Source organism: Labrus mixtus, chromosome 6 (genome assembly GCF_963584025.1).
Source record: "Labrus mixtus chromosome 6, fLabMix1.1, whole genome shotgun sequence".
NCBI lineage: Eukaryota > Metazoa > Chordata > Actinopteri > Labriformes > Labridae > Labrus > Labrus mixtus.
Window position 1 is genome coordinate 1,423,422 of NC_083617.1, and position 25,632 is coordinate 1,449,053.

At 41.7% G+C, this 25,632-nt stretch overlaps 2 protein-coding genes and 1 long non-coding RNA gene across 7 annotated transcripts in view; all 3 read left to right on the top strand.

Annotated features, from left to right (window-relative positions):
• Positions 1-1,578: 1,578 nt before the first annotated feature.
• Positions 1,579-2,767, top strand: LOC132976060 (lutropin-choriogonadotropic hormone receptor-like). Its single transcript, XM_061040997.1, is given in 4 exon segments — positions 1,579-1,616; positions 1,992-2,227; positions 2,230-2,412; positions 2,415-2,767. Coding segments are annotated over 4 exon segments (786 nt in total). The 3' UTR covers positions 2,744-2,767.
• A 5,231-nt stretch (positions 2,768-7,998) lies between these two features.
• LOC132976016 (uncharacterized) lies at positions 7,999-9,870 on the top strand. The gene is made up of 2 exons (XR_009673353.1): positions 7,999-8,171; positions 9,461-9,870. It is a non-coding gene; the product is annotated as an uncharacterized LOC132976016 (long non-coding RNA).
• Positions 9,871-11,635: 1,765 nt separating this feature from the next.
• The window catches only part of macrod2 (mono-ADP ribosylhydrolase 2), a 607,882-nt gene continuing 593,885 nt past the window's right edge, over positions 11,636-25,632 (top strand). For 4 of the 5 annotated variants that reach the window (XM_061039433.1, XM_061039435.1, XM_061039438.1 and 1 more), the window contains exons 1-3: positions 11,637-11,873; positions 18,850-18,951; positions 21,538-21,666. In XM_061039433.1, the coding sequence (XP_060895416.1) occupies positions 11,837-11,873; positions 18,850-18,951; positions 21,538-21,666 (268 nt within the window). In that variant the 5' untranslated portion in view covers positions 11,637-11,836. Of the gene's footprint in view, positions 11,874-18,849; positions 18,952-21,537; positions 21,667-25,632 lie in introns of all 5 variants that reach the window. The other variant, XM_061039437.1, reaches the window with a different exon arrangement.

The following is a 25,632-nucleotide window of genomic DNA, read 5'->3' on the forward strand; positions in this document are numbered from 1 at the left end:
GGCCTGGCCTGCGCAGACATGTTGCTCAGGTTTGTGAAAGTTGCCCTCAGTGCCAATCAATCAATTTGTATTTGTATAGCATCAACTCATAACAAGTGTTATCTCGAGACACTTTACAAAAAGCAGGTAAAATACCTTATTGTTATGGAGTGTTTCCTCATAACATTATATATGCTTCCTCTGGGAAATATTAAGAGAATCGGTCCATTGCTGTGCATAGAGGACTTATCATTAACATGTATAAACTGAGATCGGTCTAAGTAGGATTCAAACCAACTTAAAGCAGTCCCTGTAATTCCAAGTAAATGTTCTAGTCTGTATAATAGGATCTGATGGTCAATAGTGTCAAAAGCAGCACTAAGATCTAACAAGACGAGCACAGACAGAAGTCCCCTGTCTGAAGCTAGAAGTAGATCGTCTGTAACTCTAACTAGTGCAGTCTCAGTGCTATGATGGACTCTAAATCGCTAACTAAGGGAAAGACTTCCTTAAACAGCTTGGTTGGGATTGGGTCTAAAAGACCGGTTGACGGTTTCGATGCAGAAATAATGGAAAATAACTCTGAAAGGTTGATTGGAGAAAAACAGTCGAGACTAATATCTGGTCCTGGAACTGTCTCTGCCGTATCAGACGTATCTGCACCAGGTAAGGGCAGGAGGTTACCAATTTTGTCTCTGATGTCTAGAACTTTGTTGTTGAAAAAGCTCAGTAAATCATTACTGCTGAGGGCTAGAGGAATACAAGGCTCAATGGAGCCATGACTCTCTGTCAGCCTGGCTACAGTGCTGAAAAGGTATCTAGGATTGCCTTTGTTTTCCTCGATTAGAGAGGAGTAGTAGGCAGCTCGGGCGTGACGTAGAGCCTTCATATATCTTCTATGACTATCCTGCCAGAATAAACGAGATTCTACTGTTTTGGTCGAGCGCCATATTCTTTCAAAATTTCGCGGCGATTGTTTTAGAGTACGGGTTTCTGAGTTGAACCATGGAGCTAGTCTCTGCCGTTTGATAACCTTCTGTTTTAGGGGAGCAATTGAATCCAGAGTAACTCTCAGCTCTCCTTTTTTGCATACAGGGAAGTACCCAATCCTCCACTGGTTTCTCTCCTTTTGAACTTCTGTATAGACAAAGTTTGGGGGTTGTTGGCACTGTTGAGAGAGATCTGGGAGGTGGCAAGGGGAGGGTGGGATCTGTTAACGTTGTATCCTATGTCATCCAGATGAGAGAGCGGCTGGAGAAAATGGGTGAGCTGGCCCAATCGCACATGGCGGACGCCCAGCAGCAACAGAAGTCCTGGTACGACAAGCCAGCCAGGCAGAGATTCTTCGACCCTGGACAGAAAGTGCTGGTGCTAACAAACTGTTGGCTAAATGGCAAGGACTGTTCAAAATCCTAAAGAAACTTAGGCCTACCAGGTATCGACACCAAGGCACTCACGCTCCAGTAGGGTACTTCACATAAATCTCTTAAAAGAGTGGGTGCAGCGACCTGAAAGAAAAGCAGAAGTGATGCTAAGAAGTGTGCTGGATGAAGAACTAGTGGATGAGCAATACTTACCTCTCTAGTGACCTGGTAGACCATGATCTCAGTAACCAATCAGGTGGCCAACGGCTTCAGGTGAGATCTATCTGTAATTCAGATGTTTTCCAGGAGAATCAGGGGTGTGTGAGAGACAGGGCGGCTGCGGGAGAAATCTCGCGCCAAATTGTGTTGAAATATGGATAAAATGCTGTTTTTGAAGAAAGAAAACTGAAATATAAAATTATTGTTAGTGCAATTATATAATGTGAGAAATATGTGTGCAATAAGAAAATGTATTTATATTTTAATTTCAGTGTATAGCTTCTGTACAGTTTATTTTAGTCTATTTTATATATAATTTTAACTTTTTTTGTAGAAGCTGACTCAGGGAGAAACGCACAAGAATTCCAATGTACCTGTACTGTTCTGTACCTGTGCAAATGGCAATAAACATCTATTCTATTCAATTAGCATTAGCCATTGCTACAAGGTAGCCCATTTCCTCATTGCCTTTGCCGACCTCTGCATCGGGCACTACCTGCTGATGATCGCCACGGTGGACCTGCACACGCATGGTCGCTACAGTCAGCACGCCATCGAGTGGCAGACGGAGCCGAGGTGCGGCGCCGCGGGCTTCCTGTCGGTGTTCGGAGGGGAGCTGTCGGTCTACACGCTCTCTACCATCACCAACGCTCTGCAAGTGGAGCGCTTGTGCTCGCGCAGGCGGCGAGCATCATGGCGGTCGGCTGGCTGGTTTGCCTTGGGATGGGTGTCCTCCCTCTGATCGGCGTAAGCAGCTACTCCAAAGTTAGCGTGTGCTTACCCATGGACATCGAGACTCCTCCGGCTCAGGCCTTCATCATCCTCGTCCTGCTCTTCAATGTGGGCGCCTTCGCATGGCCGTGCTCATCTTCACCGATTTCCTCTGCATGGCGCCCATCTCCTTCTTCGCCATCTCCGCCGCGTTCAAGGTCCCCCTCATCACGGTCACAAACTCAAAGATCCTGCTCGTCCTCTTCTTTCCCATCAATTCCTGCGCCAACCCCTTCCTGTACGCAATCTTCACCAAGGCTTTCAGGAAGGACGCGTACCGGCTCATGGGCGCCGTGGGCTGCTGTAAAAACAAGGCCAGCATTCAGCACGTGAACGACTCAGGAGCAAATCGGAAAAGCTCAAGGTCGCAGCAGAGTCGACACATAAAGGAGGAGGGAGAAATCACCTGAGAACAAAAAAACATGCAGAACTTTTTTAAAGAGAATGTCAGGAAAAACAACTCATGAGGGATTTGAACTTTGTTGTGACAATTTACTTGACTTTAAGAGATTCTTTTATTGTAAAGTTTTAGAATATAGTGAAGTCATTTAAGTTAAATGAGATCTGTTGACTGTACTTTTACATTGTGGGACCTTTCCAAATCAAGCCTGGCAGAATTTCAAAACACTGAATAATCATTTTTCACAGGAGACACACTGACTGGAAAGGGGAAATAATTGTTTTTTTTTTCTGCAAAGAAAAATACACTAAGAAATGTTTTGGTGTTTTGCCGCATTACAGTACAGAGCAAGTTCTTTCAAATAAGGACCGTGGAGAACTGAAAATCTACTAAAAATGGCGGACTTCCTGTTGAGTTTTCAATTTGATCATTAGAGACTTTTCTGTAGGTTTTGGCATGATACACAATGCCTACTGACTTTCATGCATGTAGGGGAAACTGGCTACAGGGCTGAATTTTTGAAAAGTTCAAGGGGGCGCTATGGAGCCATTTTGCAAGTCTCCTTTTCAAGACCCCAAAAAGTTCAAGAAAAAATCCAGTACATCATCTAACTCGTAAGCAAACATATACTGTATGTGTCATATATTTTGGTACTAGGCCTTCATCAGGCAAACAGTCAAGACCCCCCCCAAAAAAAAAAATCTAAATTTTCACAAAGCCTGATGATGCAAAAATGTGTGATTTGGGGCATGTTAAAGCCCCCAAATAAGCACTTCCTTCCAGATATATATTTTTTACTAATTTCCAATTGGCTCTTTGCTCCGAGGTCGCTGCTCAGACCATAAAAATGGGTAAGAAAATGGGAAGCAAAGTACAAAAATCAGTACTCATACTGCCAACAAATTTGGGTGAACTTAAACTTGATGAGATTTATCTTCATAACTTCATCCTTAAGTCAGTCGTTGCTATGGAAACAGACCCAAATTCTGTCAACTAAATCCAAAACCTGTAATGAAACACAATGTTTTATTCTAAATGTTGTTTAAATAATCGTATTTACAGTTTGAGGGTTAATCTTTTTGGAGTACAACAGAGCTAATGGAAAATTGTGAATAAAAACAGATGGTGTTTTAATACTTGGTGTTAAATCTTAAGTGCTTAAATTGAGATGAAGCCTGTGTTGATGCTGACGTGCATGTTTATCTTTATAGGGGTGGTGTGACCTGTCTGTAGGTCAGGTTTTGGTAAAAGGCGGATTTTGGGCTCATCCAGAAGACCATCCACCAACAAGAGTATCCACCATAGAACTGTAAGCAGCTAACTGGATAGTAAACCCAACCTTCGAGACCTCAAGTGGGATTAAGAAGACTGTTTCTTCTAAGGAAGAACTTCCTTCGCTACTTCATAGAGCACAGATTAAACAGAAACACACACCTGGATTGAACCCCATCGAAAAAGACTAGACACTTCAAATGTTTCTTTTATTTCATGTGCACCCTTTATTAGGTTGTTAATTGTATATTGTAATCTTGACCTGCAATATTTGTGTTCCTTACATACAAAGTTTGAACATGTATTCCTGTGTGGTATTTTCTTGACTGGTATTCAGACCTTGGGCTGCTGGAGTCCTAGTCCTCTGATGTTAGTCCACCTTCAACATTTTATTTACAGTAACATGGGTTAAAAACAACTATGCTTTTCCCCCTGAATTTGATCAGATATGTTGGTAGCTATGACACACCAAATGTTTTCATAATGTTGTTGGCAGTTAACGTTAAAGATAATACTTGTATTTGTAGTAGCATTTTTTTAACCAACTGTTTGAGTGGAAGTTCAATAGACTTCCGTTTTGTTTCTGCGTTTACTTGAAAGTTGGACCCTGTTCCCACTGAGCTGTTAAAAAGTGCATAAAGTATTTAGTAACCTTTATAAGGCATTAATATGCACCTAATAAAGTCTTATTAATGTCAATAAACATCTTATGAATGTTGATAAATGGTCTATAAACAAGTTTCTTTGTGTTAAGTAATATCTTACAAGCCAATTATACATGAATTTATAGTTTAATTAACACTCACGAAGTCTTATTAATGATAATAAACATCTTATTAATGTAATAAGAGCCTATAAGTGTCTTATAAGACATAATAAATGCATTAATTATGCCTATATTAACACTTATATAGTCTTGTTTGTGTTAATAAGAATCTAATAAGTGACTTATTACCTGTTATTAATGCTTATTACAAGCACCTTAATATAAAGTGTTACCAAGTTTATTAGTTACAAATAAAATAATCTCTTTCTTCCAGAATCTTTTATAGGACATGAGAAAGAAAATGTTTAATGGGAAGTTGTAGCCTTTGCAAAGCTTCTGGGGTGAGCATTGTGAGGTAGTTCTATGTCGTGTCCCCTGGGGGGTGATCCAGGAATATTAGTTGCCGGAAATGTTGCTACACGCCATCTTGTCCGCATATGACCAAAGGGAGAGCTGTGTCTGCACCTCAGAACAAAGTCAGACACGCTCCCTGTGTGTTTTGTCCTGCACCAGAGCTACCTCCCTCTTCACAGATTCTGTTTGTCATTTCCAGGGAAAGGATCTGAAGGTGCAGCCGGGTGGAGGAAAAATCGCGTCTCTACTTTTTGCAGATGATGTTGTTCTGTTTTTGTGTCTTCTATAGACGGGACCTCCAGCAGGCATTGGGGCAGTTTGCAGCCGAGTGCGTAGCAGTTAGGTTGAGGGTCAGGACCTCCAAGTCTGAGGCCATGGTTCTCTGCTGGGTTTGCTCCCCCTGTGTGGGAGTTTAAGGGGGCGCAGGATAGGCAAGCAGTTATGTCGCTTGCCCAATGTACAGAGGCTGTAGTCCTCTTTGGAGGTTTCCCGGGCATGCCCAACTGGGAGGAAACCATAAAGATGATGGGATTATGTTTCCCATCTGGCCTGGGAATGCCTCCAAATCCCCCAGGAGGAGCTCGAAAACGTTGCTGAGGAGAGGGATGTCTGGGTCGACCTGCTGAGCCTTCTGCCACCAAAACTCAGCCCCTGATAGGAAGAGGAAAATAAATGGATGTATGCATGGGCATTACCTGAACATTCATGGAGTGTAGCTTTTAATTTAGAAGAGTTTTCATCTAAAATTATAATTCAACTTCACTTTTAACATCTCCTTCCAGATTAGTCAGAGCACACATGTATGCAGAGGGATCCCTGAAACTTTAATTCTTTATTCTAAAATGAGACACACAAAACGATCGACCACAAATTTTACAAATGAAGCTTTACCTTTACACATCAGTGTTTTTAACAGAAAAAAGAACAATAATCGGTGTTTGAAAAGTCAGTTCAGAGTAATTTGTGTGAGCTGGTCTGTGGTGTTGTAGTACTCAAAATCTCAAAATTTGAGATTGTACTACAGAATCGAAAGCATTTTCACTCTGTCTTGTCTCGGTCTCAGACTGGGTGGACTCCAGATTTGAAATCAAGACCACCACTGATCGGATATCTTTCCAAGTAATTACTGTGATTAGAAGGAAAACGCCTCCTTACCATCCCGGTGAAGATGATGATTTTTCATTGATATTTATGGATATTTATGATATTAGTCTTGACTCAGATCCCTAAATGTCTCTGGTCTTGGGTCTTGGTCTCGGTAAGTAGTCTTGACTACAACATTGTCTGTACTGAGGAGCTTCTCAGACCTTTATTCTCTTTCTGTCAGAATAAGTCTCTGCTGCTCACACCTGTGAATCGGATGAGTTTAAATTGTGACAGGAGATGATGGAGACACAAATGTTTGGCTGAGAAGTCTGTGAAGAATCCACACAAACTGCCAAACTTCAGTTTACATGTTACACTGAACGGCATTGTGTCAAAGAGAGTGCTCAGCAAAGCAGAATGTCTCTGATCGTGCAGAAGTAATGTAGTCATCGTACAAGTTTAGAGAAGAGGCATGAAAACCTTTTTCCATATTATGTTTAAAGAGAGCATCTGAAAGTTTGAAAGGAGTTTACAGATGTTGTGTGAAAGAGGACATGCATGAATACATTTTTGACTCCATTTTCCTGTGATTAAAAATCGCCTTTATGGGGCGCTGGTGGTGCAGTGGTTAGAGCGTGGGCAGCCCGGGTTCGAATCAGACCTGTGGCTCCTTTCCTGCATGTGATTCCCTACTCTCTCTCTCTCCCTGATTTCCGACTCTTTCCACTGTCCTATCTCTCCAATAAAGGCACAAAATGCCCAAAAATAAATCTTAAAAAAGACACCTTTATTAGAAATGTTGCATCTGCTTTGAAAGAAATGTTAGCCTGATATCATTGTTAATGATTTTTTATAGTTCTCTGAAATCACTTGATGTTCCACCTTCACCCAGCTGCAGCCTGTCTGCATGTCTCTCCAGCTACAGTAAGTAATAATACCTGTGTGTGAGGAAGGCCACCCTAACCCTAGGCCTGTTACAACATCTATTGTAGAAACCTAAAGTCGATAACTGTCGAGCTTTAGGAGCTTCCTGAATGTGCTTAAGTGATTATTTGATGAATGTAACAGAGACAAATTGATGTCTAGCGTGTTGAAATAAAAAAAGAGCTCAGATTTGACGTGCTGCTCCCAGGTCTGTGGGGCAATCTGTGTTTTCAAACAGAGGCGGATCTATTTGTGTTTGACTGTGTAGGCTTTTGTTATCGTCATGGTTACAGCAGAAGGGCTTTTCATGCCGTCGGCTGCACCTTCAAGACATCTCCTGATCTGTGGTTGCCGTTATGAGACGTTATGTTTTTCTTATATCCCACTTGTAATCATAGCAACATAATGACAGCAAGCGATGCGATTATCTGCAGAGAAATGCACAACATGACTCTTAACTCTGAGTGAGCCCTGAGGCCAGAGTTATAATCACGCCAACTGTTGTTTATACGACTTCTTATGTCAATAGTTATAATCCCGCTGATGGGTTTTTAGAGGCTATTTGGTTTGGTACATTTATTTGATGGGATTATGTCATCACGTCTGTCCAAGTCCATGTCTAATGATAACAACTATAATTTGTTTTTCAGAGTAATGGGTGGTTTCACAGCCTCAACAGGAAGACTTCTACTCTGTCAGGATCTCATTTACTGAGCTTAAACTGCTCAGTTTGTTCAACTTCCTACTTCCTTAAGTCTTACAGTTCATGGTTTTTATACCTTGCAATGAAAGTTAATGATACACGTCCTTTTGAGATGTTTTAATTGTTAAATCATTTTGTTGATTCAAGCAAAAACGGAAGGTCCAATGAATAACATGTGTAGAGAGTGAGATGATAAAGGTATCTTACTATCTGATCATTAAGGAAACATGTTGAAGTGCTGGCTTCTCTGACAACAATGCAGCAGCCAGTATGTCCTCCTTCTAACTTTAGATTCTGCTCCTGAATGCTCTGGATTTGTTTGGACCAGAGAAGGTAGGCGCTTTTAAGGCACCCCCCCCACATGGCCGTTTTGGACCCCCCCTTGGTTTGTCAGATATGAGAGCAGTTATCAGGTCAACAGGTGTTGCAGCGATGGAAGCGGGCAAGAGAAGTGGTTCAGATAGAAGTGATTGTACCCGACCTAAAAAGCCTCTGCATGTTTCTAATAAGCTCCACGAGCAGAAACGTGCTCAAACTAGGATCAATATTGGAGATGCTTTTGAAAAATGGAGAGAGGTTAGAACACAGAAAGGTTTACAGACCCATGCAGAGCTGGATAAACACTGAAGCTTCAGAGTCCACCACATGGTGACCTGTGTGAGCATGGACACTAGAGAGGAGGGGGAGGGGGGGGATCTCTACAATGTTTTTAATCTGGACTGCAGTACCCATTTTAAACACTAGGTGTCAGAGCTATATAGTGCTACTTTAGACATTGCCAGGTTGTCTTTCTACATTGTAAAAGGATAACTTACCAACCAAACAATGTTATGAAGCTTCAAGCTGAATCCTCAGCTCCTTCACGGGGCTTTAGAAAGGACACCTCTCGTTTTTACCTCAGATGGTAAAGAAAGGGAGAGTGACAATTTTGTCGGACTTCCTTGTTCCTTGTTTTCCTGGATCACTCTTCTGAATCTTTTTACTCACCTGCCTCTTAGGGCTTCCAAACATAATAACAAAAAAGGTTTTTATATAAAAACATCCAATCAAAAACCAGATAAATGAGGGTCACATTGCCTTCATGCGCTATTCTCTACTCTGTCATTTCTGCCAATATTACAAGGTAAACAACATCCCTCTTTCTTTATTCTCTAAACTGAGTCAATATGTGCTGTGCTTATTATAACGCTGCAAGGGTGACATCTAGTGGTTAAGTGTGAGCAGTGCAGTGGGGAAACTGCACACATTGTTAAAATGTGAGAATGAAACAGAGAAAATCTTGATGTGTGATTGTGCTTTAAACCAGTGCTGACACAACATATCAAAGTGGTGAATAATGAAGATATTGAGCATATTGCTTATTCTTTATTTCCTAAGATATATAATATAATAAATAGTATAATGAGTTACAGATCTTGAGGTGTGCAATAAGAACTCAGCATCCAAACAGTCAGTCTGCTGTAAATGTGATATATTTGTTTTAATGCAACATTTTCTGGCAGCTGCACGGTCTGAACTGTTGACATGTAAACTGGATGCTTTTCAATAAAATACAAAATCTGGATGTGGTTCAGAGTACAGCTTGGATGACGGATATTTTCCACTCTCTTCTATACTGTCAGCGGTTCCAGGAGCAGATGGGTCCGGACCGGAGAGGAGCGAACGCGACAGATGACAGACGGTGGTCTCTGGAACCGCCTCACACACGACAGCCTGACTTTGACTGCTCTGATCTGGTCCGTCCTGTGAGAGGCCGTCCTCTGCCATGAACCAGGGCAGGAGAAAATGTGGATATCTGCGTGTTTGTTCACATTATTTAACGTCGTTATCGCAGAAACAACTTCACAAAGTGTTCATCACAACTGAGATCCGAACAACTACATGAAAACTCAAGCAGAAATGAGCTGCAATAACATCGTCACCATCCATGCAACTTCACATTTCTGTTATTTTATTGTCTGGTGGATCTAGTTTGATGAAGATCTGGATTTTTGTAATGATCAGATATTCTGCAAAAACTGAAATGAGGAAGTGTTAATGTCTTATTTAAGTCACGCTCACCTGACAAGTGCAGACAAACTTCTTATTTCATGATATTATAAGTGGAAAATAAAGCTTGTATTTACTTAAAATATCTGCCAATTATGAGCAAATGTAAGTTGTTGATCGTCCTGAAATGGGATGAACTTATAGAGAAAGTACATCTTATTTCAAGACACACAAAGACAATATTTTAATCTGCACTTATCGGATGGATGCGGTTCATAAAGAGTGAAATTACATTTTTTTTTTAAAGTTATTTTTTGGGCCTTTATTTAGAGACAGGACGGGGGTAGAGTCAGGAACCTGAGAGAGAGAGAGAGAGAGAGAGAGAGAGAAAGTGGGGAACAACAATAGCTGGAAAGGAGCCACAGGTCGTATTTGAACCCGGGCCGCCCACCTGCACGACCACAGCCTCTGCACAAGGGGTGTGGTTAGTGTATTTCTACATGAGGTGTTTTCAGACCAAATGGTTGTGGGGACTTTTTGAAGAGGAACTATCCACAGGAGTTCCCTGAGAGCTACGTACACACCATAGGGATTTTATTTTTGTCTGCATTCGCACCGCCATGCTACCTTCTCTGAAGCAGGAGCTAACAGGTTCCTCTAGGAACTAAAATAGATCATAGTTCCTACAGTGAGGAATCAATAGAAAAAAGGGGGGAGGATTCCAACAGTTCCTAGAACTATGAAGAAGTTCCAGCGGTCTGAAAACGCCTATTCATTTGTCACATTTCTTTTTTAAATAGTGGCACGTTTTACCAAACAGAAAAGAGTATAAATTATTCAATATTTTTTACTCAAAATCAAATCAATACTAACAGTTAACTTGTTTGTTTATATACATTACAACCTCTTATTCTGTGAGTCCACATGAGGGAGAGACACAGCAGGAAGATGAAAATGTGTCAAAACTCACTGAATCATATTTTTAAAAATGTGATTGAAACGTGTTTTATTCCTGCAAACAAAGCAGTGACAAGATCAGATATATTTATATAATCTATTAAATGTAGTTGATTTATTCAGTATTTATTTACAATTTAAAAATAAGACTACATTAACACGCACAGAAAACTTCTACCTGCCTGTTGCTGTTCATGAACTTGAACACCTGATCTTAAGAAGAGTCCCTCCTCTGAAGAGGTAAAGAGCCAATCACTGTTCAGGATCTTTGGGTGGCACGGAGGGTGACCAATCAGATTTCAATAAGATGCCCATTGCCACCCTTGGCCACCCCTCTGGACACGCCCCTGAATTAGGTCGATAAGAAGAGTAGAAAACGTTACATGATGAATTTTATTTAAAAAAGTATACACTCCTGCAAATCAGGAGGTGAATATCAAGATGAGAAATTCTTATTTTTCATACAAATTTATGATGAATCCAAAACAGGACCCTGTCTGATTATTTTATATCACTAATAATTCCAACACTTGTCTCACTCTAGGGATCAAAATTTAATAGAAAAATACGGAAAAACACATTTTTAAGTGCAGAAAAACAACAGCATGTCCTTTTAAATGTAGTCAATATGTTTGTTGTTGAAGTTTTCTTGCAGTGACTCACACTTTGTCTCCCCTCTCTCTGCAGTTTACATCCAGCGGCCCGGCGTTAGCAGCCTCTCTCCTCACACTGCCAGGAGGATGCACAGACCCCGCCCCCCCCCTGTGATCGACTCCTCCGCCGGACCAATCGCTCGCTCAGTTCCGCGTTCTCGCCGTCCAATCGCAGCGCCGCAAATCGTACACATAATTTACGGCGCACTCACGCTAGGTTGAGCCGTCTGACTAAGAGCTCCATAGAACATTTTTTGACAGCTTCACAGGTGAGACAAACCGTCCAGGAGCTGCTTCACTTTTTACCTTTCAGTTTTTCTCCCCGGAGCATCTTTCTCTGTGAGCCTGGGGTTGCCACAGTCAAAAAACAACCACTCGAAGTCAAACCATTCCGGCAGCATGAGCAAAAAGAAAAAGGACTGGAAGACTGAGAAAGGTAAGGCTTGTTTTGAGGTGGGGGGGGGGATGAGGCTATCATCATCTCTATGGCAGACAGCATGATCTGTAAGCATGCCAGAAGATTGACAGCCACTCTGCGTGTTTTCTGATGCCGTGTAATCCTGCAGACGGGTCTGCAGACCCCACACTGTGACTGCACAGATGTTACAGTGATGTTTGTGTCAGCTTTCACTTTCGCCCCATGCATGCTGTATTAGCTTACACTCACGGTGCACACAGCCTCTTGATGTGTGTGTTGTGTCGTCCACCTTCCACCTGTGTGAGACACCTGCAGCCCCCTTTTCTGCAACTGCATGTTGAACGTTGCAGTCAGTCAGGCCGTTTTTAAAACGAAAGGGACAGAGTGTGTGATAGTTTGAAAGGTTGTTGTTAGAGGACAGAATGACGTGTCTGAATACTTTCACACACATATGCACCTGTTGTTGTTCACTAAAGAGAAAAGCATGTTAAGTTACCTTTATTATTTAACCGATAGTTCCTACCATGCAGGGGCGGACTGGGGTATTAGTTCATGCTGGGTCCAACCCGAGCCACCCTGTCCACATGAACCTCTAGAGCCCCGTTTACACCATGCGGTAGGGCTGCAGAAATCTGTAAACATGACAATGTTTACTTTAAAATACCTAAATTAATTAAAAAAATGGACTGTTGGGCTGCACGGTGGTTGACTGGTGACTCTAAATTGCGAGTGTCTGGTTGTCTGTCTCTTTTTGTCAGCCCTGTGATTGGCTGGAGAATAGTCCAGGGTGTTACCCCGCTTCTCGTCCAATGGCAGCTGGGATGGGATCCACCCCCCCATGACCCCGAACGGGAAAAGAAGCTGTATAGAGCTAGCTTAGAGAATCACTCCCATGATTCCCCGCCAGCCTCAAGGTCATGTTATTGTTTTGATTGGGAGCCCCCTGGTGGTGGAATATACTTACTGTGCCTTTAAGTATGATTACTCTTAACACTGACATTATGAACACACAGCACGGCGTGCGGCACGGTAATCGTTTCATCTCGATTATCTTGTTTTCATGATCGTGGGAAGACAAAATCCAAATTGAAATTGGATTAATTACCCAGTCCCACCAAGCGGCCCGGTTTGGTTCAGTGCAGCTCAACCGTACCCTCACTTGGTAAGCGGAGTGTAATCTGGATATTGATAGCATAGTGGTGTTAGCTATGTAATAGCTAGAAGAAGAAGAAGAATGTGACACAGTGAACAAAGGGCGACAATGGAGGCCGTCCAGCAGGGGTTTGCGCCTCTGAGGTCGTCCATGGGGCGGAGCTACCTGCTGACATTAGTGATCAGACATTAGATATTTAAACATGGCGCATTTTGTGTTTGCCCTTCATTTATTAGTGATGATTCTTTTGAGCAGTATTGCGATAACGTTATGAAGTAAGATAAATAAATCAATATCAAAGAGCGCATATCAGCTATGACTCACAGCTTTAGTATAACATGTTTTTATGTTTGCCACATGTTTCTCCTGAATCCATAATCATCACTAAGTAGGCGTTTAGGGTAAGGGGGAACTGATGGCTAGTTTAAACTTCCTCTGACTGCATCAGAATGGTGTTAAAACATAGTAAATATGTACAATGTATGCATGCTGAGGGATAAAGCCTTGCTTGTTTACACACACACAAAAATCACAATGAATTCAGACTTCTGCAGATTTATTTATTGCAGATGCTCATATCGCCATAAAGATGTTTTTGTGATGATTATTTGCACAGCCCTCCTGTCGACAGGCTCAATCTGTAAATGTTCGAGTAGAAAAAAGCTGGTCTGCTGAAACTTGTAGACGTGCACAGAGAAGCCAGAATGCAGGAGAAGGTTTGTGTGACACTTGGCTTCAGTCCCGTTTTAGTTAAGTGGTTAAACAAGTGTTGATGACACTGAATGAATAACTGATCTAAGAGCAAATTAAAATAATCTGCTGATGTTTACTGTGCATATTGCTTTTAAGACGGCTGTATGAAATCACAAGAGGGTGTGCTGTTGTTCTGTATATCAGCCTGGCTGTGATTGGCTGAAGGCAAAGCGCCAAAGATAATCACATCATCCTGTTGAAAATAAAAATGTTGTTATGATGTGGTTGTTAGGGCTGGCAAATATGTCAAGTTTTTAAGATATGTCGGTACATTTTCAAACAAGATTATCGAGTTTATGTTTCTATCTTAGAGCCTCCAGTTCACTTGTTTCCCCTATGGGGGCCGCCAGAGGCCCAGTGCTTAGTTTGCAAGTCCCATGTACAGACACTGCTGTCCACAAGAACGCAGCCCGGGTTCAAGTCCGCCCAGTGACTTCTTTCCTGCATGTCATTCCAAAGAGAAAACCTCCGGTGTTGAACCATGAAGCCGATGCTGAAGTGTATAATCCTGCAGTTCCTGGAGTGTCCACTAGAGGCTGGCTGCAGAAGCACAGGAAGTCACATACACACCCATTCTAAAAAGCCTGTTTTTACAGCAGAGATTAACATGTTTACAGCCTGGTTCAAAAAACCAAATAGGTGTGATTAGCTCATGTCTCGATGGACACACACTGTACGGGGGGTGAATGCGGTGTCACGGTTTGTCAGGAGGTTTAAAACCCGCCTCAGCTCCAGCTCTCAGCCTGTCGTTAGGTTGACTGAAAGTTAGACTGAGACAGCATTTCCAGCATGGAGACCGCCATCGATGGGACTCCAGCGCCCCCTGCAGGAACAGATGGGATGATGTCACTCAGGCTTTGTCCAATAATATTTACAGTCTGTTCTCATCCCCCAGTCTCTGTGCCCAGTTTCAGACTCTATTTACTGTCTTATTGAATAAAGGCAAACAGCCAAAAGAAGATAAAGAGACGTTTCATAAGTTAGAGGAAATCCAGAAATGCAAAGATTTTTACATGAAATCTTTCCAAACAGTGTTTTAACTGAGGGCGAGGCTATAGGTCAGCTGAAATTGAAATATTTAGTAGCAACAACAATTAATCTAGGAAGTCATTTCTGCTCCAGTGGTTTGTCTTATTTTAGAAAAGCAGGAATTTGTGTTTCTCTGAAGTCTCACGACAAAAGGAAAAGGAAACAAATGAGAAATATAAATAGTATTAAAAGGCTACATAAATTTAGATGTCAATGAGACAGGCTGCCACATCTTTTGTTTTCCCATCACTCGAGTTGGGTTCAGAGTCTGCAGCATTACAGCGAGCTTCCCTCCCATCCCGAGCTCGTCAGGTACAGGGGAAGTCAGACGGGATCTTGCCCGTGGCTCCGGTAACACGATCTGGTTGGGACTCATATTTAATGAAGCCCGTCGTGTTCTCATAGCATCCACGCTAAGCTGTGGGATTCCTCGACGACTAAAAGTTCAGCAGATGCACTTTAATGTAGTCCAGAGAGCCTATCTGTGTTCAACCTCAGAACAGCCTTTTTATTCATCCATGTAGAATAAAAGCAGCCTTGGAAATGACAGGAGTGCCAAGGAGAGAGAGGAATACACCGGGGATGGAGCGGATATCCCTCACTGCAGAGTTCCCTTTAATTAAAGTCTGACCCACTGTGGGATGTAACTGACAGAGGACAGAAGGAACCTTCTTTTTCACACCGAGATATAATTAACCCCAATTTTCTTAATATGTCAAAGGCCTTCTATAGGCCATTTCTGTGTTTGTACACAGTGAGATGAGGTGTTTTGTGGGTGGAGCCAACTGGTTGAAGAAAGTTTAGGACAACTTGTACGCCTTCTTCAAATATATACATATATATATATATTTTTTTTTTTATTATTATAATTTTTTTTAAATTATTATTACTTTTATTATTATTATTTTTATTATTATTTTTAATAATAATTATTATTTTTATTTTTATTATTATTATTATTTTTATTTTTATTTTTTTAAATTATTATTCATATTGAAGGAAGATGAGTTGTATTACTCGCAATGGGCGCGTTTAGCCGACTAAATGGTTAAACAAAGGTCGTATTCACCGTTTGCCAAGTTAGAGCGGTTCATTTGAACTGGTGTGAAAGCTGTCAACCCAACACTGGTGCGGTCCAAACAACCCTAGCGAGACCACTTGAAGATGTGGCTCTCTAGTCTTTGTTCACTTCTGGGAATTTTCCGTACAAAATTCAGACCAGTCAAAGAGGATTTTCCTCTAGGAGATTGTTTTACAGTGACAAGCTAACCCTTAGCAATGATTTTTCTGTGTTCACTGTCGCAACTAAACGACCGAGTCACACCAACCGGACATCATTGTATACCTCGTGGAGAAACACAACGTTTACTCACTAAAGCCTAAAAACTTAAAGGCATACAAATCTCTTCACAGTTTAGTACTCTGTGGTCATATCCAAGACTTTAAATACTGAGAATCATCAGATTGTTTTTGTGTTTTATGGACCGACGCACTGCAGAGCTGAGCAGCAGTAAAGCCATAAATCCAAGCTATACAAGACGTGTAGTCAAACAACCACATACTGATGCAGAACTTCACTTGTATGGCCGGGTAAATCGTGTTTCTCTCCTCTTACCTTTGTCATTTTTCTGCCACCACAGTGTTCACACAACTGAGGTGACGTTACTGTGACGTCTGCTCCAAATTGGTCTGTTTGAAAAAGTCGATTTCCCACAATGGAGAATATTGTTGTTTGTAAAGAATCAAAGCCTACTGCTCAAAATTTTGTTGGAAAAAGATCCAAACAAGAGTCAACTATTATTATGCTTTGTGTTGTGTCAGATCACTTCCAGTTTGCTGAAATCGTTTCACAGAAGGGATACTCTAATTAACCGAAGCCCACACTGGTGTATTTGTACGGCAGATATTTCACACATAATTAGCATGAAGCCTGATCTGCAGAACAGCACAGTGTTGTCTGCAGAAACACAAGAAAAGTTGAGGCTCTTTTTGCAGCGACTAGAGATGTACATGTTGTGAGAACCCAAGAGAGATACAGCAGGGCAGAGGTTAAGCAGCAGCTGTGATGCCAATTATGTAGGGAGCTGCTGTAAAACCAAATATGTAACTTCACAAAGTGCGGACATCTTTCTGCGCCGAGCTCAGGCAACTATACAGAATGAGCTAGAAGGACAAAGTCAGTATGCTCTATGTGCAGTTGTTGCATTACAGACATACAGTAGGCGTACATGCACAGTTAACTTAAGCTAAGGTCATTGGTCAATTAGGCCGTTTAATTGGACTGATGGGGAAACTGGGGGTCGGTCGATTTATCAATGGAAGTATGTCCATTACAGTAGGTGACGATATTTCCCCTTTCAGCTAGTTACTATTTGACCTTCAGTTGACCTGTAAGGTCACAGGGTTGTGCATCTTCGCTGGTCTCAAGATTCGATCACGATTATCCTGTCAACCTTTTGATTCCATATCATATCACGATGCATCCCCAGTTTTCGATATTCCTGCACATGGTTACTTTATCAATGAAGACGAGCAGATAAATAAGACACCCTGTTATTATTATTATTTAGAAAGTCATCCAGCTCCAGTGTGTCCTTCGGTTGCTGTTTTTGTTAAATTAAATGGGACATGAGGCAACACAATGCTAATGAAAGCACTTCCTGTTGCAATGTTTCAAAGAGGATTTTGTTAGCGTCCCTCCATGATTTAAAAAACTTCATGTCATTTTGTCATTCATGTCATTTTCCCTTCTCTGCTTACCTTTTGAGTGAGAATGACAAAACAAGAAAACATGGGCGACCGCTGTGCACACATGAAACATCTTTAGAATTTCAAAATCCTTAAAAAAAAGAAAAAATCACAATGTCCGAGTTGAGCCAAACATTCAAAAAACAAAACGACTGTCAGCAAGGATAAAAGAGGGCTGACTGTAATTACTCTTTATGACCATAGGTGGCAGCTCCCCGTCCAATGATAATAAAACAGGGATCTGAGAGAGTGTAACTTTAAGTATCACTTTTTAATCAAGACAATTTGATGATGACAGTATCAGCTGAGTAGGACTGTCATTGTTTATTTGAAATTCGAACATTCATTCAAACCTGGGGGGAAAAGTTCACATTCAAACTTTAATGAGTCATTCAAATTTAGAATATACAGTCTATCAGCACATCAGGCGGTCTGAAGTAGTTTGCAGTGTGATCCAGCAGAGGGTGCTGTCAGTGTAACTTGATATTGCATGGGCTAAATGAAGACAATAATGTAAAGTAACACAGGGTCACTAAAAACCTGCAACTCTCCAAGCTGGCTCGCAAATATTTGTGTGTACCAGGAAGGTCTGTGCGCTCTGAACGGGTGTTCTCGTCAGCGGGTTTTAAATTCTAATGTGTTCAAACGTTACCGTGTCATATACGAAATTTGTTCAGAGTTGAAAAATGGACAGCACTAGAGCTGAGCAGTGAAGGTCTAGTTGGAGATTTGACGACAATTTGGTGTCGAGAAGCAAAGAGTTAGATCATCAGCGTACGAGTCTCAGCTGTCTCTCCGTCTCTGGCATATCTCGAGAATCATTCATACAATCGACGACTCGGGTTGTATTGCAGAGGAGTTAAAGGAGTTCAGTGTTGATTTTGGTTGAAATTTAACCCTGTAACTTTGGAACTGTTAGTCTCAGAACTAAAATAGCGTTTTTCCTGGATTCTGCAGGTTGAGGCTTCCAACACTATTTTTACTTCTCCAAACTTTTTATCAATCGGTCACAAATTTGGTCCAGAAAATGTCTGAGCTAAGCCAGTAAAAAGCTATTTTAGGATTCTTGATATTCCAAACAGTTTTGCCAGCTGGCCTTAAACGTCTGCTCAAGCGTTATTGGCAGCATTTAAACTCTGAGAAAAAGTTGGGAATATTTTCACTGAAGCAGTTAATGGAGAAAATAAAGTGAAAGGTCAGGGGCTTAGAAGGACATTCATGTTAGAGGAGTAACTACCTGTCAATACCATTTGTCCTCTTTCTTGTGTGTGCTTTATTCCCTCTGAAATGTGTGGTTATTTCCTCCCGCAGAGAGACTGCTCCGTCTGGATCGGGAGGAGAGACGCAAGGACTATCGACGTCCAGAATTCATACCTCTGGACAAGATTCCAACCTGGAGAGAGGAAAATAAACGTAAGAGAATTTTAAATTCTGGATCTCTTTTCATTTTGGGAATGTTGATAAATGGACATATCATGGTCGTATTTAAAAAAAAAAAAAAGCCAGTTTCAAAAATAAACATTTAATAATCCTGATGTTTACTTAGTTGTTTTATACTCGATCTTAAAGGTCCAATCAGTGAGATGTGTAGAGAGTGAAATGATAAAGGTATCTTACTATCTGATCATTAAGGAAACATGTTGAAGTGCTGGCTTCTCTGACAACAATGCAGCAGCCAGTATGTCCTCCTTCTAACTTTAGATTCTGCTCCTGAATGCTCTGGATTTCTTTGGACCAGAGAAGGTAGGCGCTTTTAAGACCCCCCCCACATGGCCGTTTTGGACGCCCCTCGGTTTGCCAGATATGAGAGCAGTTATCAGGTCAACAGGTGTTGCAGCGATGGAAGCGGGCAAGAGAAGTGGTTCAGATAGAAGTGATTGTACCCGACCTAAAAAGCCTCTGCATGTTTCTAATAAGCTCCACGAGCAGAAACGTGCTCAAACTAGGATCAATATTGGAGATGCTTTTGAAAAATGGAGAGAGGTTAGAACACAGAAAGGTTTACAGACCCATGCAGAGCTGGATAAACACTGAAGCTTCAGAGTCCACCACATGGTGACCTGTGTGAGCATCGACTCTAGACAGGTGGGCGCGGTGTAACGGTTTGTCAGGAGGTTTAAAACCCGCCTCAGCTCCAGCTCTCAGCCTGTCGTTAGGTTGACTGAAAGTTAGACTGAGACAGCATTTCCAGCATGGAGACCGCCATCGATGGGACTCCAGCGCCCCCTGCAGGAACAGATGGGTGACATCAATCAGGCATTGTCCATTAGTATTTATAGTCTATGGTTGCAACAAGCCTTGAATAAGAACACACCCTCCTAATCATTTGTATATATGTGTGTGTGGCAGAATCCAGTTTCATTCTTGTGTACCAAAACTGAAATGAAAGGCTTGCATCGTCGTCATCAGGCAGACTTTGAACGAAGCAGCTTATTTCTCGATTCAGACAAAAGAGCAATAAGTGACAGAATGATCATCATCAGTGCCTGGGGTGCAGTGTGAGTACTCTGATGGGAGCCTGATCTCACAGGAGGATCATGTTCTGTGTGAGGAGGAGACGAGAGCTTTAAAACATACAATATTCTAATCTCAGCAAAGCACACATCAAACCGACAGAGATTTCAGTTCTACTCACTGAACTCGAGGTAAAATTACATTCAGTATGTTGTGTGATTCTGAATGAGGTGTAATAACTTTTCATGGACGTCTGAGAGGCTCCGAGCTGACATGTTCTCCTTCAGACCCAGAATGAAACAAAAGCGGATTCCCTGCTTCCTATCAGTGATTGGCTCTACTCTCACCCCTAATTGAGAGAATTAAAACCAAAAGACCAATGAAATTTTTTTTTTTTAAAGTTTTGATAGTTTCTCATTGGACACTGTGTATCGCTGCTCCTTCAGATTTGTGATTTGGTTGTAGACGCCTTCCTCATCACTGTGACCTGTACACTGAATCTGATTGGCCACCCTTGAAGGTGAGCAGGTATACACACTGGCTGAGTCTCCTTCTTATTTAATAATAATAATAATAACTTTATTTATATAGCACCTTTTAAAAACACAGGTTTACAAAGTGCTTTGACAAACAACAAAAACAAAGCAAACTAAAGCAAATACAGAAGAACATAAACAACAGCAAGAACATAACAAATGCAAAATACAAAAAAATAATTGAATACAATTGAACAGAAAAGAACCCAAAGTGCACGATACCCAACAGACATATATAACCCGACCATCATAAGAACCATCATAAGAACCATCACAAGAACCCAACAACAGAAGAAACCAACAACACGAGCTGAGACCAAGAGGAGCAAAGATTTAAAAAGATGTAAGAAACTAAAAGAGCTCAAAGCAAATCAAAAGAGAACAGCAATAAGAAGATAAGAGCAGAAAAAGAAATAGAAACCAGGAGCCTCTCTGCCTCATGTTCCTGTGATGTTTTTATACCGTCTGTTCCTTGTGTCCACTCAGAGCTCAGCTGAGTGCTCAGTTTTGCTGCCCCCTGCTGGGAACTTTCTCCAGAATGACTTGAAACCAGCTGATCTCATTTCACTTGAAGCCTTTATCGTGATCTAAAAGGACAGAAAACACAGACCATCGGACAGTACCTGATGGGTTTCTGAACTTTAATCTGTGATCTCAACTTCTGGGTTTTATCTGTGAACCATTTAGCACATTGTAATTGTTGATTTCTCTTAACTTCTAGTTTGTACACTGTTTCTTCATTGTGTTGTGTTTATCATGACGTGTGCTGCTGCCCTCTTGGTCAGGTCACCCCGGTGAAGAGATCTGGACCTCAATGGGTTAATTACCTGCTTAAATAACAAATCAAATAGTTTAGTGTTTTAACATGTGAGTTCTTGTAATAATACATTATAGGACAATGGGATAAATTGAATTATTAAATGTTATCTTCATCTTGAACACATTTCTTTATTTTAATCTTCTTTCTTCAATCGATGCAACAAGTTAAAGTAATCTGTGTTTTTTTCAGCCGATGACAAAGAGGAAGAGGAAGGGACGGAGCTGACGGGCGGAGGAGGAGGAGGAGGGCTGACCGACAAAGTTTCTCTCTACAAAGGAGACATCACCGTGCTGGAGGTGGACGCCATCGTCAACGCTGGTAAGGAATCTACAAGCTCTTCAACCTTCTGCTGCTGCTGCTTGAAGGCAGCTCTGCTTTTGAATTGTCCTTGGCTGCCCTCTGCTGCCGAGCTGAGGGAAGTGCACAAGTGATGAGGAGTGACTGAAGGAGGTGTAAAAGGGGACACCCGCTTGAGGCTGTTTTACCTCCTGAAATGCTCTGATTGTTTGGATTATGTTTGACCCTTTATTACTTCACTGTGAAAGCTGTTTGCTGCTCCATCTCTTTCTCTGACGCCATGGAGCAAAAGGTTATTGACAGAAGGAGGCGTGAATGAAGTTTGCTCTCCTCCTTTTGTCTTTATGTTTGAATTTGTGAGCTGCAGACATCTTATATGATCACATATTAGATGCTGCTGTGTGTGACTTAAAAAAAAAAAAAGGTTTGTGATGGTGAGAAGAGAGACGGTGCTCAATCAGAGAAGGCTCGCAGAAAATCTTTTTCCCAGAGATCTGCGCTACTGTTATGTAATCTTCTGCAGTCACAACCTACACACACAGTCGGGAGGTGCTAAAAGATTGCTTTTACCTGTTGCTCCTGCAGCTCATGCTTTGGGGACATTTTGCAGCCACAGAGTTGATTCTGCCACACCGACACCGTAAAGCTGCAGTGTATAAAAATGTTCTTCTTCTTCTTTTCATAACTTTTCCTTCATCATGTAGTCCGTGTGAATGCAGAAGTACCCGTCTGCTAAGCAGTGTGCATCCTGTGTGCATCCTGTGTGAAATGAGTCCTCTATAATTAATGCGAGATGAATAGACGTGCAGAACAGACTGCTCTGTTGGAGACGGCTAATGAATTTAATCTATTATGTAAATATCAGCCCTGATGAGGAAACAGTGACTTGACGACTCTGAATCAGCTGCAGCATCATGTTTCAGTTTAATACACCGTGCAGACGCCACAAACACTCCTTAGTAAAAGGATTGTTTGTCTACATTTTTAACCAGTCTGCAGCAGATATCTGCAGGAGTTATGACACAATCCGAGCAGTTTGATTCTTCACTGTCTTTTGGGACGACTGCTTCGTGTTGATTTGCATTGTTGTGTTCTGTTTAGTTTAATTTATGCTCCTTGTAGATGTATTTTTTTGTGAATCGTCTAGGTCCTGACCGATATTATTTTTTGGGCCGATATCGATATTAGAGGAAAAAATCAGATACCGATATATCGGCCGATATCTTTCTTAGATGTCTCTAGATGTCTGTCGAGATAGATAAAGATATACACATTTATTGTGTTGATCCATCAGATGCAGTTATCGAACACTTTCATAATGAAGACAAGATGGTGACTCAGCTGGAAAGTAACTGAGCATGTACGTGCATCACCGCTCAACACTCTGCAGAGTTGTAATTAGAGGTGGGAAAAAAATAGTTCTATGTAAAAATCAAGATTTTTATCTTCTGAGATTTTAAATCGATTAATAACTTCCAAAAATATATTTTTTTTTTTGGCTGATCAGTCACTCCCTGCTAAGTGCTAATGCTAGATCTTTAACTCGGTAGAATGTCAAATAGAGCATGACTAGAGTAGATCCTGAAGTATGGACTAATTCATAAATAGACCAGAATAGTTTTGAATCGAAAATCGATTCTGAATCGAATCATGACCCCAAGAATCTAAATCAAATCGAATCGTGAGACACCCAAAGATTTCCAGCCCTAGTTGTAATGCTTGTTGTAATCAATATAGCGCCCTCTGCTGGTGACAGACAGAAAGCGAACTGCTTGTGTGACACAATGAGGCTCAAATGAAATGGTATTGACTGGAGAATAAATTGAGTAATATCTGCGATAAAATAAGCCGATACTGATAGTCACTGGATGTGCTGATATCGGCCGATATTATCAGTCGGGCTCTATAATCGTCACTGAGACGGCATGCTGGTGTTCTGTGTGATCATACAGATTGACAGGTGTTCATTGGTCCCACTCTGATCGCTCTGTTATCCGACCAGCAGCCTCTCTCTCTTACGTCCTTTAACATCAAATTAAGGTGAAAGTATCTGAATGGGTGAGCTGTGTGTGTTTATATTGAGTGACAGGAATACAGGCTCATCAGAATGGAAATGAGGTGGAGGAGGGAACATTGCATGTGTTGCTGTTAAACTGTTGAAAACAGCGTATCCAAGGCCGGCGTTTTCACCTCGGCGCCGCTTAATGCTGCCAGACGTCCAGCCTCTGATTGAGCTGCATGTCGGCCAGAAGGCAATTCATTCTGTTTAGCGGGCTGTCAGAGCGGCTGAAAGGTTGGAGGGATTGCTGAAACCCTTTTTATAATTTTCACAAGGTCTCTGCAGTCGGCCTTCTGCGGGTCTATTCATGGTGTTGTACAGGACCGGGTTTTCTTTGTCCTGCTGGAGGGACGAATCAGAAACAAGATGACGGCGCTGGACTTTTCTGTCCGGGTTTGTTTACCAGCTTTAACAGCTCTGCTCACAAACAGCAGTATGTTGCTATGTAAATCTGTGTTTGTACAGTGTGACATTGTGTTTTTATAATAATAGTCAGAAAGCAGACGGGACGTGCTCGGGTCTTAGTGGCTCTTTTCCAGGTTTTCAGCGAGCGACTCAGCTCCTCGCATGTGAGCGCCCACTGCGGATGTTGGGTAACGAAACACTCTCTGATAACATCTCTGAAAAAGTTTGTTCCACTTTCTTTCTTTTCATCTTTTCTCCGCCCTCCGATCTGTAGCCTGCAGGACTTCCATTTTCTCATGCTGGTTTTAATTTAGAACTTGAAACCAGGAGACGTGCGTCTGAGGAGTGTGTGGCACTTTGGGAACAATGTGAAAGCAGAAAAGTCTGGAGGTTAATAAAGTGTCAGAAGGCCTTTTTTTTTTCTTTCTTTCTTTACAGTACATGAGCCAGACATGAAGTGAAGGCTGCTAGTTATGCTAATTTGAGTTAAAGTGGAAGGTTGGTGTGTAAAAAGAACACAGACTCAGTCGACCTCTTGTGTATCAGTGTGTGTTTACTGGACGTCAGCTGAACCTCAGGAGGTTTTGTAGCGGCTATCTAGCGCCAAAAAGGTCGCTGGAGGGAACAGGAAGTCATTGTCCTTCATGGAATAGGTTCTTAAAAACACGACAGGACCCAAAAAACTTGGCTTCCTCTGATTCCTGACTCCCCGTCCACATTCACCTGTGATTTCCTTTTCTCGCTGCCTTTGGCTGTGATTATACAGCCTAGGCTTGTGCTAGCGTGCTGTGTGTGTTTGTAGTCAACATCTTCATTTAAAGGTCACAAAATCCTCTTCTCCATGTTCCTCTAACTCTAATATGTGTCTCTAGTCCGTCTACAAACCCCCCAATGATGAGAAAAGTCCATCCTCTCTCTCTTCTGCCTGCTCCACTTTTCAGAAAATGTGTGCTCAAACAGGCCGTTTGGAGATTTTCCCTTCATGACATCACAAAGGGCAGTAGCCCCTCCCCCAGGTGGGTGACACTCCCACAGCTAGGTGTTTGTTCTGCCCTCTGAGTCTGCCTTCTCACCGTAAACAATAGAACATGGAGAGAGAAAGACAGAGTACACCCAAGCCCTTCCAGAGAGGGGGCGTGGTCAGACACAGCTCATTTACATATTTAAAGGTACAGACACAGAAACAGCCTGTTCTGAGCACGGCTGAAATAGAGGGGTTTATAGACATGATCAAATACAGGATCAGAGTGGATTTAGAACAAGAAACTTCACACACATGTTTTGAGGAGCTCTGAGACTTATTTAAACTGAAGAAGAAGAAGAGGAGGAGGATATGTCCTTTAAGTAAATATATTATGAGTTTATAATTTGAGCTGAAGTAAGACTAAAAGATTTGTGCATCAAGCTTTTGTCATGACGGCAGCAATACGTGGGCTGCAAAAGAGAAATGTCTGCAATTCTAGGGAACACGAACCACCTCGCTGCTGCTGTTATAGTGTCTGCCTATAGCTTTTTAAAGGGTG